This window comes from Ursus maritimus, unplaced genomic scaffold (genome assembly GCF_017311325.1).
Source record: "Ursus maritimus isolate PB19 unplaced genomic scaffold, ASM1731132v1 scaffold_15, whole genome shotgun sequence".
NCBI lineage: Eukaryota > Metazoa > Chordata > Mammalia > Carnivora > Ursidae > Ursus > Ursus maritimus.
In genome coordinates, this window is record NW_024423897.1 from 63,375,826 (window position 1) to 63,390,157 (window position 14,332).

At 47.4% G+C, this 14,332-nt stretch overlaps 2 protein-coding genes across 4 annotated transcripts in view; one reads left to right on the top strand and one right to left on the bottom strand.

Moving 5' to 3' along the window:
• Nucleotides 1-5,211, bottom strand: part of SDHA (succinate dehydrogenase complex flavoprotein subunit A) — a 29,566-nt gene extending 24,355 nt beyond the window's left edge. Inside the window, exon 1 of one of the 2 annotated variants that reach the window (XM_040630596.1) lies at nucleotides 5,062-5,211. In XM_040630596.1, the coding sequence (XP_040486530.1) occupies nucleotides 5,062-5,124 (63 nt within the window). In that variant the 5' untranslated portion in view covers nucleotides 5,125-5,211. The remainder of the gene's footprint in view (nucleotides 1-5,061) is intronic. The other variant, XM_040630595.1, reaches the window with a different exon arrangement.
• A 33-nt stretch (nucleotides 5,212-5,244) lies between these two features.
• CCDC127 (coiled-coil domain containing 127) lies at nucleotides 5,245-13,816 on the top strand. 2 transcript variants are annotated; one of them, XM_040630597.1, is made up of 3 exons: nucleotides 5,245-5,317; nucleotides 7,115-7,245; nucleotides 12,565-13,816. In XM_040630597.1, the coding sequence occupies exons 2-3, from the start codon at nucleotides 7,125-7,127 to the stop codon at nucleotides 13,224-13,226; spliced, it is 783 nt and encodes a 260-aa protein (XP_040486531.1). In that variant the 5' UTR covers nucleotides 5,245-5,317; nucleotides 7,115-7,124; the 3' UTR covers nucleotides 13,227-13,816. The 2 variants fall into 2 exon arrangements, with proteins under 2 accessions (XP_040486531.1, XP_040486532.1); XM_040630598.1 differs by having other exon boundaries at nucleotides 5,271-5,403.
• Nucleotides 13,817-14,332: the final 516 nt, after the last annotated feature.

Consider the following 14,332-nt stretch of genomic DNA (forward strand, 5'->3'; position numbering starts at 1 on the left):
AAAATTTTATAAAGTACCCAATATAAAGGTAACAGTTCCAAAAAGAACAGTACATTTTGCAATACCAAACTGAAATTAAAATAGAAACAGTGAGCACCCCCCTGCCAGCCAAGCGGGGAGGTGAGGCCACGAATGCAGGACACCTGTCCCACCTCATGTCCTTCAGGAGACCCACCCGCTCCACAGCAAATCTCTGAGTAATGAAGAAAACCTGAAACTGTTTGGGACCTGCAACACTCCAAATGGCCGTGGGCACAATTATACAGTTGTGGTGACAGTACATGGAGAGACTGATCCTGTTACAGGCAACGGTTATGAATCTGACCAACCTCAAGGAGTATATGGGGGAGGCAATTATGAAGGCCTTTGATCGTAAGAATCTGGATCTGAATGGGCCATACTTTGCAGTTGTTGTACGCACGACAGAAAATGTAGCCGTATGTATCTGGGGAAACCTTCAGAAATTTCTTCCTCTGGGTGTTCTTTATGAAGTAAAAGTATATGAAGCTGACAATAATATTGTCGTCTATAAAGGAGAATAGCTTTTAGGAGTTAATACTACAGAAAAAGCAATTTCTTTCCATATTTGAAAAAGGTCTTTTAAAAAAACTATTTATTTTAGAGAGCGAGTGTGCACACGAGCAGGGAGCCTCACGTGGGGATCGATCTCAGGACCCTGAGCCGAAACCAAGAGTCAGATGCTTGACCGACTAAGCCACCCAGGTGCCCTTGAAAAAGGTCTGTACCCCTTGAACTATCAAGAAGTCGTTACATAACTGTTATACGTCCACACTGTATTCTGGAGTGCCTCATGGATTGAAATCATTGTATGTAAGACCTGTTGTGAATTCAAATCTATTTTAAAACCAAACTTGTAAAACATCCTACATATCATTTAGAGAGTTTTTTATCTACAGATTAAAAATCACTCATTTTCAGTAAAATGTTGTGGTGTGGAATTTAAAGGCAAAATAAATCAATTTTTCTCTTTCCGTTCTCTCATTTTTAGTATTCACGTTTTTCTGGGTATAACATGAAAAGCAAAAATGTTTATAAGACTTACAGCATGTGACACTAAAAAAACACATATATATATATATATATATGATCACACAGTCTGGAGACACAGACAACATCCACTTCTTCCTTAACTACACCTCGAGTATTCTAAGGGCGCAGGTTCATCCAGTGAGAAATGAGACACACAAACCGCGCAGGCAGTGACTGACGGTAATACCGCTCAGCGCACACTCTTCCATGCACTTCTGCACAGCTTGTTGAACTATGATCTGCAGTGAGGACAGCACAATCATTGAACATTTGCCGGAGTATCAGTAAACTATTATATTTGTTTATGTTTCCAGACCTTCATGGACACCTATACAATTTTAACTCAGAAAACTTAATAATCATATATATCAAATCCTATGACGATAATCAACATGAGAAGGATGTATTATACTGTAAAGTGTCTCTTACATACAGGTTTTCCTAATTGATCCCATTTTGTTCTGATCGTTCAACTTACCTGCCTCAGTTGAACTATAAAAAAATAAAATAGAACAGTGAGATTCCCTAAGTAGTTCTTCTTTCAAGGATGTTCATGTTGAATAAGGACAGACACACACCCATGGCTAGCTTAAACACTGCCAGCTATTATAATGACATCTTTAACAAATTATCACACTATCTCTCTGTGGAAAATAGAGTACTAGCTTTTCATTTAAATTGGAATTTGAGGAGCAATTTTAGAATCTGGACAGCCTAATATTAATCCAATTTGTCTTTAGATAAAACACTTTTTGTGTCACTTAGTAACATTTTTTGAAGTAAAACTATCAAACAGGACAACACAGAGAAGAATGAGGAAATCTACCTCGGAGGTTGAATTAACAGAAACACTTAGATCTTTTAATGGCAGGAAAGCACAGGTGAATTAATCAGATGGTAAAAGGAAGAAAAAAGTGAAAAGAAGTGTGGAGTCTAGCAAAGTGGGGAGTCCTCATCTAACAACATGCACCTACAAACCATGAAAAAGAAACTCATCTATACAATCAGAGAAGCAGCCAATAAAGGATCTGAAAGTGGCTGCATAGATACAGCGGAAGAACTGAGGATGTGGGAGTAAGATGGTTTGTGTCAACTAAATCCTCATTTAGCAGCATAATTCAATGTCCAAAATGGATAAAAATACACCTGCGTATTAGCAGGAAAAATGGAGGTAAGCACCAGAGGCCAGTAACGGCAACAATTCATAATTAATTCCACTGGGGAACAGGTCTGGGGAAGGAGAGGGTCTTACTCCTTTTCAATTATAAAGCCTTCTGTACTCCTTGACTTTTTTTTTTTTTTACAACTACGTGTAATTATTTTCATCAAAAATTTAAAGGTATTTAAAACAGGGATGCTTAAAACACAGCTCACAAGATTACCCAGCACAGGCTGTCAGCTGTAGGCTGTGCCTCGGAAGAGCACCACACAAGGGTTTCACGGGTTATGTCACAGAATCCTCATTAAGCCCATGGAGAAGGGGAGTCTATCCAGGGTCTGGACTCAGGTCTGCCTGGCTGGCACCAGATTTTGTACATTCCCCCAGGTAAGGAGCCTTTGGAAAATCTCTGCAACTCCAAAATCAGATGCATATCCAGATCACATATCAAAACCAAGCCACAACTTTTCAAGCGAACCAGGCAAAACATCACACGGAATGCAGAACTGAACGCCACTGCAGTAAACTTACCCCAAGAAGCAAAACGAAAGATTACTACAAAGGCCTAAATGATGTAAAACTACATATACCACTAAAACGTACTCAAAACAATATTCAAAGAAACTGACTTACTCTCAAACAGTACTTCGGATCTTCATGTTAAAAGAACCTGAGAAATCTTATCTGAAGCCGTTAACCAGATACTCAGATCCTCGGTTTTACTTTTCCTTTCAGTAAACTAGTTTAGAACACTCTGCAAATCGTGTCAGTGCATTAGGCTAACTAAAAATGAAACAAAGGCGAAATAGGTTGGATAATTTTGCAACCTGAAAGCAGCTGTAAGTATAAAAAATGACTTGGAAACACCACAGAATTGAACAAAATGAAATAAAGAAAAATTCTCTGTGGATTTTGTTCAAATTATCTTCCTCATGCACTCTCCATGCACATTTCTCAGTTGGTAATCACACTTTTCTTTTGTTCTGCTAACTGGATGCTTTTGTTTTTGCCAATCCTAAATTCCACTAAATATATTGTTTGGGACAGGAAAAGCTATCTTCATCAGGATAAACAAGACTTTTTAAAAACCCAAGACCAACTTCCAGTAGGCCTAAGGGACGGTTCAATTTTGCTTTATCTATCTTGCCCTCATGTTCACAAGTCCCTAAACAAAGGACTGGGGTGAAGATTCAAGGAGATAATAAAAAGGAAAGTGCCAGCTGCTAACAGCGATTCAACCAAGATCACCTGGAAATCACGCCAACATAGGAGAGGTTTATATACCCCGACCTCCTGTGCTGAAAGCTCAGCACTAGAATTCTTCCAGTCCAGCTCTCTAAAGGCCAACAATGTTTTCATAAATTGACAGAGGGCAGGCAGTGGGTGAAGCGAGTTCCACAGGCTGGAGGGGTGTAGTCTGCACAAGGACTGCAGAGCACCAGTCTGGGGTGACTGCGAATAGACCTATTCAGCTCATCTCCACAAACACCACCAGTTACCAGTCACTTCACCTAATAAGCAGGAAGTACTTGTAAGAAGTCTGTTCAGGGACTCCTGACTAAAAATACACCACTGACCAAGGACTCCACTTCCTGCTCGTGGGCTCCCTCCAACCTTTGTGTCTTAGAGCCCAAGACAGGGGTTGGCGAGTAGGGACCTCTGCTCAGTAAGCACCAACCACAGCAACACGTGAAAGCATTTAAACTGTTCTCTGGTGTTGGCAGGATGGCTAAACCTTCTCACATTTAACTTTTAATATCTGTATTTCAAAAAGGAGAAAATTGCAAGTATAATTACAGGCACAAGTCAAGCCAGTATTGTTGAATGCCTTGGTTCCTATTGGGATCTTCACTCTGTAATTATATTACTGAGCAGGCAGGTGGGCGGATCATTTAAAAGAACCCAAATAACCAAACCCTCTAAGTTTACTGTGCTTCAATAAAACCCGAAAAGATGGATTCTGAAGTCGTTATTGGAAAGAGCACACAATCCAGTAGCTAGGGCTTCGGAAAGCATCCCCCGACGGTCATCCACGGCTGCCCGGATTCCGGGCACGCGAGGGACCTTCCACCCGCCTCCCCAGACAGCGCACGGGAAATCAAACTTCCAGGCGTCCTCGCCCAAACGTGGTTTTGCAAGTCAGAGTGCTGGCATTCTCCGTCTGATTTTCTAAAAGCGCGCAAAACGCCGCCACGCAAAACGCCGCCACACAAAACCCAGAACCAAGGCCCTAAACTTACTGCCAGGTCTACGCTTTCCCCGAAGAGGGCTCGGTTCTGCGAACAGCTGCCAGGGAAGCCCAAGCGCGGGCGTCGGACGTGCCTTCCACCCACCCCACCTGGGGCCTCGGGCACCCGACCGACGGTCCCGCGGGGCGGGCGGCACGGCGGCCCGCACAGCGCGCGATGAGCGCGCGCCTGCGGTCGTGGGCCCGCCTCCGCCCGAGGTTTAAGGCCGCTTTTAGATTCCGAAGCCCGGGGCACCCATGGGCCGCTAGCCGTCCGAGTAACCTTGGCCAAACACGCCTCCCCACGCGCTGAAGGCTCGGACCAGGGCGACGCTCTTCCGCGAAGCCCCCAGACCCCAGGCCTGGATCCCAGGCGGAGGAAGCGGCCCTGGGGCGGAACGCGGGGTCATGACCTTCACCGGGACACAGCCCGGCGGGCTTCTGAAAACCTCCGGCTGGCCGCTGGGTCGGCCCCACCCCTCGGGCGACCTCCTCCCCGCAACGGCCCGCAGACCTTCCCCAGCCCGTCCCGGGGCCGGGGGAATCGGCGTCCGCTTCGCCCCGCGGGGACCGTCCTGCCCCCACCTACGCCCCCGCGCCCTGCCCACCCCCGGCACCGACTCACCGCCCTGGTCAGTGCCAGGCGCCGAGCGCCCAACAGCTGAGACACCGCCCGGACCCCCGACATCTCCGTCCTCCAGATGGCTGTCCCACCAGCCCCCGCGCCAGACTGCGCCTGCGCATCTAGCCGCGCCCGGCCAGGACGATGGGACACTGCGCCTGTGCACCACGCCACGACCCCGGGGGGCATTGCGCCTGCGCACAGGACCCGCGGACAGTGGCTCTGAGGGGATTCCGGGCCCCGCGCTCCCGGCCGGGGGGTAAGGGGCGGGTCGGACAGTGTTCGGTGCCGGGCCAGGGCTTGGGCTGTGGCCAGGTCCTGGGCTGTGTTCGGGAGGGGCCGGGGGTAGGTCTGGGGGCTAGGGGTAGATCGGGGGCTTAGGGAGAAGTCGGGGGGAAAGGGTGTGGGTTCGGGGTCGGAAAGGCCGGGGGTGGGTCGGGGGCCGGAGTAGGTCAGGGCGCCCAGCCATGTTCGGGGGTTCCGGGAGTGGGTCGGGGATCGAGAGGGCTGGGGGATGGGTCTGGGATAGGTCAGGGCGTCCGCCCGGGTCCCGGGGTGACAGGGCGGGCGCCTGGGTGACACTGGGAGCGCCAGCGGTGGAGACGGGCAGTGACCCGGTGAGGGTCTGTTTCAGCTTCCCAGGCTTAAGTGTCTTCACTGACTCGCTTGATTTCGCCTCTGGTCCACGAAGTGTTTTTCTTTTACGTTGTGTTTTTATGTAAGGTACTTGAAGTCTTTTGTGGGACCAATGGCCTGGGCAATAAGCTGTGTTCGCTTTCCGTGTTTAGTTTTGTATCATTAGGGTCTTTCTCATGCACAGTTGTGTGCGATATAATTTTGAATTATTTTAGTGAGTTTACAATGATCGATCCACTTCTATTTTATTAACATTTATTTTTAGAAAAGATTTTATTTATTTGACAGCGCACAAGCAGGGGGAGCAGCAGGCAGAGGGAGAGGGAGAAACAGGCTCCCCGCTGAGCAAGGAGCCTGATACCCAAGGACCTGAGCCTAAGGCAGACGCTTAAGCCAACTGAACCCCACCCAGGCGCCCATATTTTATTGACATTTAGCTTGTTTCCAAATCTTTGCTAGGCGATAAAGATCATAATTTTGTATAACGCTTTGTCTTACTTAGCATTAGTTTGCTTTGCTTAGAATTGCATGTTTCCTCAGGCCCTATGCCCCTTAAGTGGACTTACTGTCTTGGAGGAAATGAAAACCATTCTTCACAGACCTACTTGAGACTCTCGCAGTTTCGTACTTTCAGATAACTAATTTTTTATTGTGTAGTTACCACAAACTCCTTAACATAATATTTTTGGCATTTCTTTATTGCCAATTAGAATTTAATATTTTTAAGTGTTAAGTGTTTGTTGAAAACCCTATTAAAATTTTCAAAATTGAATTGGATTCCTTTTTGGTTATGTAAGGCTTGGTTGTTTCTTTTCTAATCAGTGTGTATTATTTGTGGCCGTCACACAGAAATAAGCTGAAAGTCTTATTGCTCTATTTTGTGAAAATGCCGACATAGTGTAGGTACTTAGTAAATTGGTAAATTCATGTTCACATTAGACCCCAGCCTAGTTAGTGAGATACAGCATGAGCTCTAAGCAGAAACATCCGTAATTATGGTGTCCATGCCACCAAAGTCAGGAGGCATGAGAGCCTTCCTAGCACTGTCCCCATCTCTGTGACACCCCGCCCCCGCCTTGCCTCGGCCTCTGCATGTCCTCTCCGTGTTGTTCGCCATTTCCTGAAGCAGCCAGTGCTTTCACACCTTCCTATTTACATATCTTTGTATGCAGCTGTGAAGCTTGTTTATGTTAGAGGTCCTACCTTACTTTACTTGTATTTCACTTATTTGAGACCTGTTTCTCTCCCCCACTATATCATGAGCGGCCATTGTCTGAGGCCTTTTTTTTTTCTTCTTTTAATTCTGTAAGGCTCAGTGCTATGCAGCTCATAGGTAGAACTGAGCCAAGTAGATCATACAATTGTGACAGATGTATTTTGTTCCTTTTATATGGTTAATGGTTTTCTTATTTACTTCAAGGTACATCTCCATGAATAACTTAAATGACCCCCCAAATTGGAATATCCGGCCTAATTCCAGGGCAGATGGGGGTGATGGAAGCAGATGGAATTATGCCCTGTTGGTTCCAATGCTGGGATTGGCTGCTTTTCGTAAGTCATGGTTTTCCTAACATTTGCATTTGGGAGGCTGAAAGTGTGGACCGCAAAGACCTTGGGCTTTGGACCCTGACAAATGCAAGCGTACCCTAGTGTTATCCCATACAGTGAGTACGAGGCAAATTCCTTAACCCCCTGAGCTGCAGTTTCCCTGTCCATTGAAGCATTGTGAGGGCTAAATAAAACAAGATACTTTGTGTGGAGTGGGTTTAAGTAACGAACTGTTAGCTCCATTCCAGACTTCACTGCTCTGAAGGGGGCTCTCTTGGTTCAGTTGCCCTCATCAGGACTGACAGGGAAGAATAAAATAGGCGCAAGAGAAAACCAGTTTGGTCATCTGTTCAGTGTTTAGGGAATCAGTCTTAAAACCTCTGCTCAGACTGGCCAGCTTCTCTCTAGTTTGGATTGACTTTGGGGAAATTACCAGTTACTAGTCAGTTATAATTATTCCAGTCCTTGGCTTTTATTTTCCACTACGTGATTATTTTCTGATGTTCAGGAATTAGTTTTATATTTTGTCATATCCCACAGTTTTGGGTTGGCACTTAAGAATATGAGAAACTGAATGATTGAATGGAGGAAAAGCACAAGCTGCCCTCTATTTGCAGTGATACTTTTTTTTATGTGCTTGGATTTCTCAGGTTGGCAGGGTTACCTTAGAGGAAGTGAAGGCTGAGGAGAGAGCACTTATCAACTGTTCATTTATCTGCCTTTATTGGTGACTGCCAGGAGGCTAGTTTACACCCATATTTGGCAATATAATTTCTATCTGTTTATTTATTTATTTATTTGAGAGAGAGGGGGCGCATGTGGGGAGGGGCAGAGGGAAAGGGAGAATCTCAAGCAGACCCTGCACTGAGTGCAGAGCCAGATACAGGGTTCGATCTCACAACCCTAAGACCATGACCCGAGAGCCAAAGTCAAGAGCCACCCAGATACCCCTTGGCAATATAATTTCTGAACTACGTAGTAAAACATTCTTGGAGAATCTTTATAAGAAAGCAAAGGTAAAAGTTTTCTGTGATCATGTGACCAATAAGAAAATGCAAAATACTCATTGACGCTTCTCAGGGACAGAAAGCAACGTTTCAAAAGTCCAAGGAGGCAAGAACCTCAAAAGTAAAGGTTATGAAAGGCTGTAAAAGTTAGAGTCTGGAAAACAAATGGAACGTGAGAGTCGCCCCAGGGCCTGTCCCAGCTTCAGAATTAGTCACTGTTAGTCAGTGTCATGGTAAGCCTTCCAATTCCCTCACCAAGTTCATCACCCTAGCCATAGGCAACAGGTTCCGAGGGTTAGGAGAGCTTTGCAAGATGGCAGGCTGCTGAGCTTCCGAGGGGCAACACCCTCAGGGCAGGGTTTGGATCTGCCCCGTCTCTGACCTAGAAGCGGGCGCTGTGCAGATGGCTGAATCGTAGAAGCTGCCTGATCTCATCGGCCTCCGTGGGAGTCCATGTTTAGTTTTTAAGAAAGTGCCAGGACATCTTCCCAGGGGTGGTGCCATGTTGCACCGCCATCAGCAGCGTGCAAGTGACCGTGTTCTTGGCATTTGCACCAGCATTTGGTGAGGTTGCTGTTGTTTTTAGTTTACACCCATTGCGGTTTCAGTTTGCATTTCCCTAATAGCTAATAATGTTGAGCATCTTTTCACATTCTTATTTGCCATCGGTATAGCCTCTCCCACAACGTGTCTGTTCCTGTCTTTTGGCCATTTTCTAATTTATTGTGTGTTCGTGTTGAGCTTTGAGAGTTTTTTACTATATTCTAGATTCTAATATTTTGTTGGCCATCTAGTTTGCCAGTATCTTCTTCCACTCTGTAACTTGTTCTTTTATTCTCTTAATGGAGGCTTTCACAGAGCAAAGATTTTAATTTTGATGGAGTCCAGTCTTTTGATTTTTTCTTTCATGGGTCACGCTTCTCCTCCCGAGAGCTCTTTGCCTAGCCCTAGATCCTGAAGATTCTGTCCCACATTGTTTCTTGGAAGTTAGTTTTACATTTTACACGTATGTCCATGATCCATTTTGAGTTAACTTTTCTTTTTTTTAGTGTAACATATGAGACTTGGGTTTTCTTTCTTCCTTTCCAATCTGTTTGTCTCTTATTTCCTTTTCTTGCTTTCTTGCACTGGCTCACACTTCCGGGCCTCCATCGAGAAGTTCCCATCTTACGGGAGGAGTATTCAGTCTTCACCATTAAGGGCGCTGTTAGCTAGGGGTTTTCATAGCTGTTCTTGATGGAGCCAAGGAAGCTCCCCTCAGTTTTTCTTTTCTTTTTGAGTTCTTATCATCAGTGGGTGTTGAATTTTGTCAGTTGTTTTTCTGTACCAGTTGATGGGATCAGGTGATTTTTCTTCTTTAGACTATTGGTATGTTGGGTTACATTGATTACACTGATTGATTTTTGAATATTGAACCAGTCTTACATTTTTGGAATAATCTCCACTTTGGGGGTGCACCTGGGTGGCTCAGTCAATTAAGTGTCTGACTCTTGGTTTCGACTCTCCTGGGTCATGGGATCCAGCCCCGTGGCAGGCTCTGCCTTGTGCTCAGCAGGGAGTCTGCTTGAAGATTCTCTCCCTCTGCCGCCCCGCCCACTGGCACACACTTGCTCTCATTCTCTTTCTCAAATAAATAATAAATCTTTAAAAATAAATCTCCACTTGGTCATGCCATATAATCCTTTTTACATATTGTAGAATTGTATTTGCCAGTGTTTTGTTCAGGGTTTTATGTCTGTGTTCGTATGGGGTTTAGTATTTCAGCCCTTTGACAGGGTTCTCTCTTCTCTGCACCTACACCAGCATCATGCCTTCTATGTCAGTTATTGTCAGAACGCTCATTCGCTTGTTTTTATACCGCGCATTTCTGTGCTCAGACTTTGTGGTATCATGCCTGCTTTAACCCTGGCATCTCTGTCCTCGCCATATTGGTGTCTACTAATCATCTTTTTAAATTCAGTTTGAGATCTTTCTGATTCTTGGTATGAAGAGTGATTTTCGATTGAAATCTGTGTATTTGGGGCATTATGTTATGAGGCTGACCTTTTATTTGGACGTTCTACGGCTAGCTTCTTGGATAGGGATCTGGCAGGGGACAGGTGTCACTGTTGCCTCACTCCCAGGTGGAGATGGAAGCCCAGGTTCCCCACTCAGCCTCTGGTCCACAGACACCTAGAGGAAGGGTCCCCTCATTACCACTGGGCAGGAGTGGGAGGTGCAACTCCCCCAGGTTTCCACTGATGCTCCCAGGCTGGGAGAGGTAGGAGAGTCTCGTTACTGCTCCCCACTTGGCCACCTCTGACACCACCCCAGGGGAGCAGGAGGGGCTCCCGTCAGCTTTTGCCCGATGGTTGGGATTGGCGCCACAGTGACTCTGTGCTGTTTGGCCAGAGTGGAATAGTTATTGTTGAAGTTCCCTGTCTTGCTAGGCCACCTTCCTAGCCCCTTGGCCAGAGAAAGCAGACTTGTGCTGGGGCTTTTTGAAAGAAAGTCTTCACCATTGGCATTTCAGCTCCAAGTCCAGGAAATCTGAGGCAAAATGAAACCCCACGGGACTCACCACCATAGTGTTCCTTGGGTCCCAAGGTCCCTTGCCAGTCTGCCTGCGGTTCTCCACCTTTAAGAGCCCCCTTGTGTTTGTTGTACTTAGGATGCAGGGTTTCTGACGGTGCTGAGCAGGAAGAATAGGAAAGAGTACTTCTGTTCCATTCCCCCAAAAGCAGGAGCCCCCACTCTCTTCTCTGCCTTTGGAAACTGGGCCTGTGCACAGTTGGGTCTGCCCAGAATCGTAAGGCAGGGCTCTCCAGGGTCAGACCCAGACTTAAGGTTTTCCCATTCTGCTTCCACACTTTTCCTCTGCACACCTCCCTGGTGATCTCCCCACGTGTGTCGCATCTCTGTCCCACCTCTCCCTGGAGGCCTTCCTGATTCAGTGCCGCCTACCCCAAACCTCCCAGTAGTCGCAGCCTGTGCCACGTAGTCTGATGTGCACTTCTGTGTGTTCTCTGTCGGTCGCCACCTGTTCCCTGTGTCAGCTGTGGTACTTGCGTTAGATCATACCTGGATGACGGCAGGAGTGGCCTCCTCTGCCCCCTGCTGCCCCCCCCCCACCTCTGATCTTCCACTTGTTACCAGGGTCTCTGAGGACTGCTGACTTCCAGGGCATGCTCCCGCTGCTCCCGCGTAGAAGCCCTGCAGCGACTCTGGAAGCCGCCTCCTCGGGACATGTGGTGCCTGCTCCTGTCCCTGTCCATTCTGCCTCGAGCGGCCTTTCCCAGCAGCTGCTCCTCGCTTTTCCAGACTGGTTCCCATTCACCTCTTTTGTGAACCCTCCCCGACTGCACCCCAAACTGAAACAGTCCTGCTTTCCTCCCCTTCTCACAGACCTCTCAGTGCTTATCAAATGCTGCTGTAACTGCTGCTCTGGTGGTCGGTCCCTGCCTGTGGAACTTTAGAGACAGGAGGAGATGAAGATGAGGTGGGCTTCCGAGCTTCCGTTACCAGTAGGACTTGACGCTGTTTTTAGTTGAAGGAATGCGTTTGATGGTGTGCGGATAGACTTGGGCTGGTACCAGCACTTCAGGTAGACATGACTTCCGGGCCCTTGCAGATCCGGCCTCAGAGGACGGTTCCCAAGGGACGCGGGGGAGGAAGACCTGAATGGCAAGGACCCCATCTCGAGTGCTGGGGAGGGAAAAGGGGCCTCCCTGGCACTGGATTTCTGCAAGCAGCAGAGGACAGAGGCCCAGCAGCTCCTCAGTCCGTCCCGTGTTTGTGAGAGCCACGTTTCCCTGGTTTGGGAAAAGGAGCTAGGCCATGTCTTGAGGTTGAACGTCTTACTCCCCCTTATTTTTATGTACCCTTGTCAGGATAGAAGCGAGATGACCAGGCAAGTCTGAATGCACTTTGCAGCCACCCGGTTCTGTAGTCACCTGCAGCAACACAGGAAGCATAACGGCATTGACTTTTAAACCTTGCTGGTAGGACGTGGGGGCACTGTGGCCAGTGTAGGCATTGGTGGTGAGTTTGAGAGCCAAAGAAAGCAGTGGTAGATTTTTTCCAGCCATAGAAGGTGAGGAGGCTGGAAGGGGAACGGTCAGCAACCTTGTCACACTTGTCCTTTGGGAACCCTTATCTGATTTTAAGATAAGAATTTTGATTATTATATGGTTTCATACAAAATGTTATCCATACCTTTCAGGGCTTAAGATTTTACTGAAATGCTGTCCTTAGCCGCTTTATACTTCTTCAAAATAAAACTTCAGCTCTGACTTCTCATTAAGTGTGTTTTTCTCCCCCAATTTATTCACGTCAGGTTGGATTTGGTCCAGGGAGTCCCAGAAAGAAATAGAAAAAGAGAGAGAAGCATACCGTCAGAGAACAGCTGCTTTCCAGCGGGACCTCGAGGCCAAGTACCACGCCGTGATCTCTGAAAACCGGCGTGCCGTGGCTCACTTGTCTTTGGAACTTGAAAAGGAACAAAACAGAACGACTAGTTACCGAGAAGCCCTTATCTCTCAGGGGCGCAAGTTGGTTGAAGAAAAGAAACTTCTGGAACAGGAGCGGGCTCAGGTCATGCAAGAAAAGAGACAGTTGCAGCCCTTGAGAAGTGCGTATCTGAGCTTCCTGGAAAAGGAAGACGACTGGCAAAGGAGGGCCAGGCTTGTGCTGAAAGAGTTTGAAGATGCCCTCACGGAAAGACAGAACATCTACTGCAGCCTGCTTCTCCCCCGTGGCAGGCGGCTAGAGCTCGAGAAGAGCTTACTGGTCCGAGCAGCCACGGACCCCATTGCCACTGACCTGCAGATGGCGGCTGGCCTGACGGACATATTTAAGCACGACACGTACTGTGGTGACGTCTGGAATACCAACAGGCGCCAGAATGGGAGACTCATGTGGCTGTATCTCAAGTACTGGGAGCTGGCGGTAGAGCTGAAGAGCCGTAAGAGAGTCGAGAAGGCCATCCTAGAGCAGTAGGGCGGGAGCCGAGGCGTCTTCAGCGACGCTGCGGCGTCCGGGCTGTTGCCGTGTGCTCGGTCCTTCTGTCACGTGCGTGCACAGCCACCTTCCAGCTGTCCCGTCTGAGCGGGACACAGGGTCCCTTCCTCAGCCCTCTTCTGCTACTAAGGATGCAGTTTCTTGGGAAGATTGTTCTTAAGCTGTAATATTTTATTAGGCTGAGCAGTATAACCTCGTATCTTTGCTGTAGGGTAAGATTGTTTTTAAGAAAGTCAAATACAGTATCGATCCTCACTGTAAGTAGTTTTCTATCTGTTTTTATCACTCCCTAAATAAATTCTCTGCTCTCCTCAAATTACTTTTCTCTCTCCTAGAATTATAAATAGAAGTTGTCAGATGATAGAACTGCCTAATGAGGGCAGAAAACAGTAACATTATCGAGCTTTCCTGCCGGCATGAGCATCTCTCCCACCGAAGGGAGAGGAAGTGTGTCTTGTACCGTTGACCCCTGGTTCGTGTTTGGGGTCTGGCTTGTGTCTGCTTTCACCGCGCATGCGTTATCTATTAGCAGTGACCTATAATAAAAAAGACTTGCCATTTAGAAGCAACAGTGCCACCTGTGTGTGTAATTCTTTACTCTTTCTAAAATGTTTTTACATAGATTATCTCCGTTTTACCACAAACTGATCAAAAGTAGGCATGTGCCCATTTTTCACAAAGCTAAGATCAGCCTCTCACATGTCACCCCTGTGATCCCAACATGGGAAGACTATACAGCAAAATCAGAGAGTGGGGCGCCTGGGTGGCTCTGACTTGGATTCAGGTCATGATCTCAGGGTCCTGGGATCAAGCCCCACGTGGAGCTCTGCTCTCAGCAGAGAGTCTCCTTGTTCCTCTGCCTCTGCCCCTCCCCACGCTCATGCTCACTTGCTCTCTCTCTCTCTCTCTCTCTCAAATAAGTAAAATCTTTTTAAAATCAGCAGAGGGAAAGGCACGTGGGGCCAAGTGAGGAGCCTGTGCAGCTCCCAGGGGAGCCATGGGAGTGCTCCCTCCCGACCTTCACCCCCCACCACCACCAGCAAGGGGGTCCTCTCCTAGGGGAGTCATGGGAATGCTCCCTCCCG

Excerpts from the sequence above, each read along its gene's own strand:
- CCDC127 (XM_040630597.1), top strand. The coding sequence starts at position 7,125 with ATGAATAACTTAAATGACCCCCCAAATTGGAATATCCGGCCTAATTCC. Across the intron at positions 7,246-12,564 it reads GCTGGGATTGGCTGCTTTTC|GTTGGATTTGGTCCAGGGAG; the intron begins GTAAGTCATGGT and ends TATTCACGTCAG.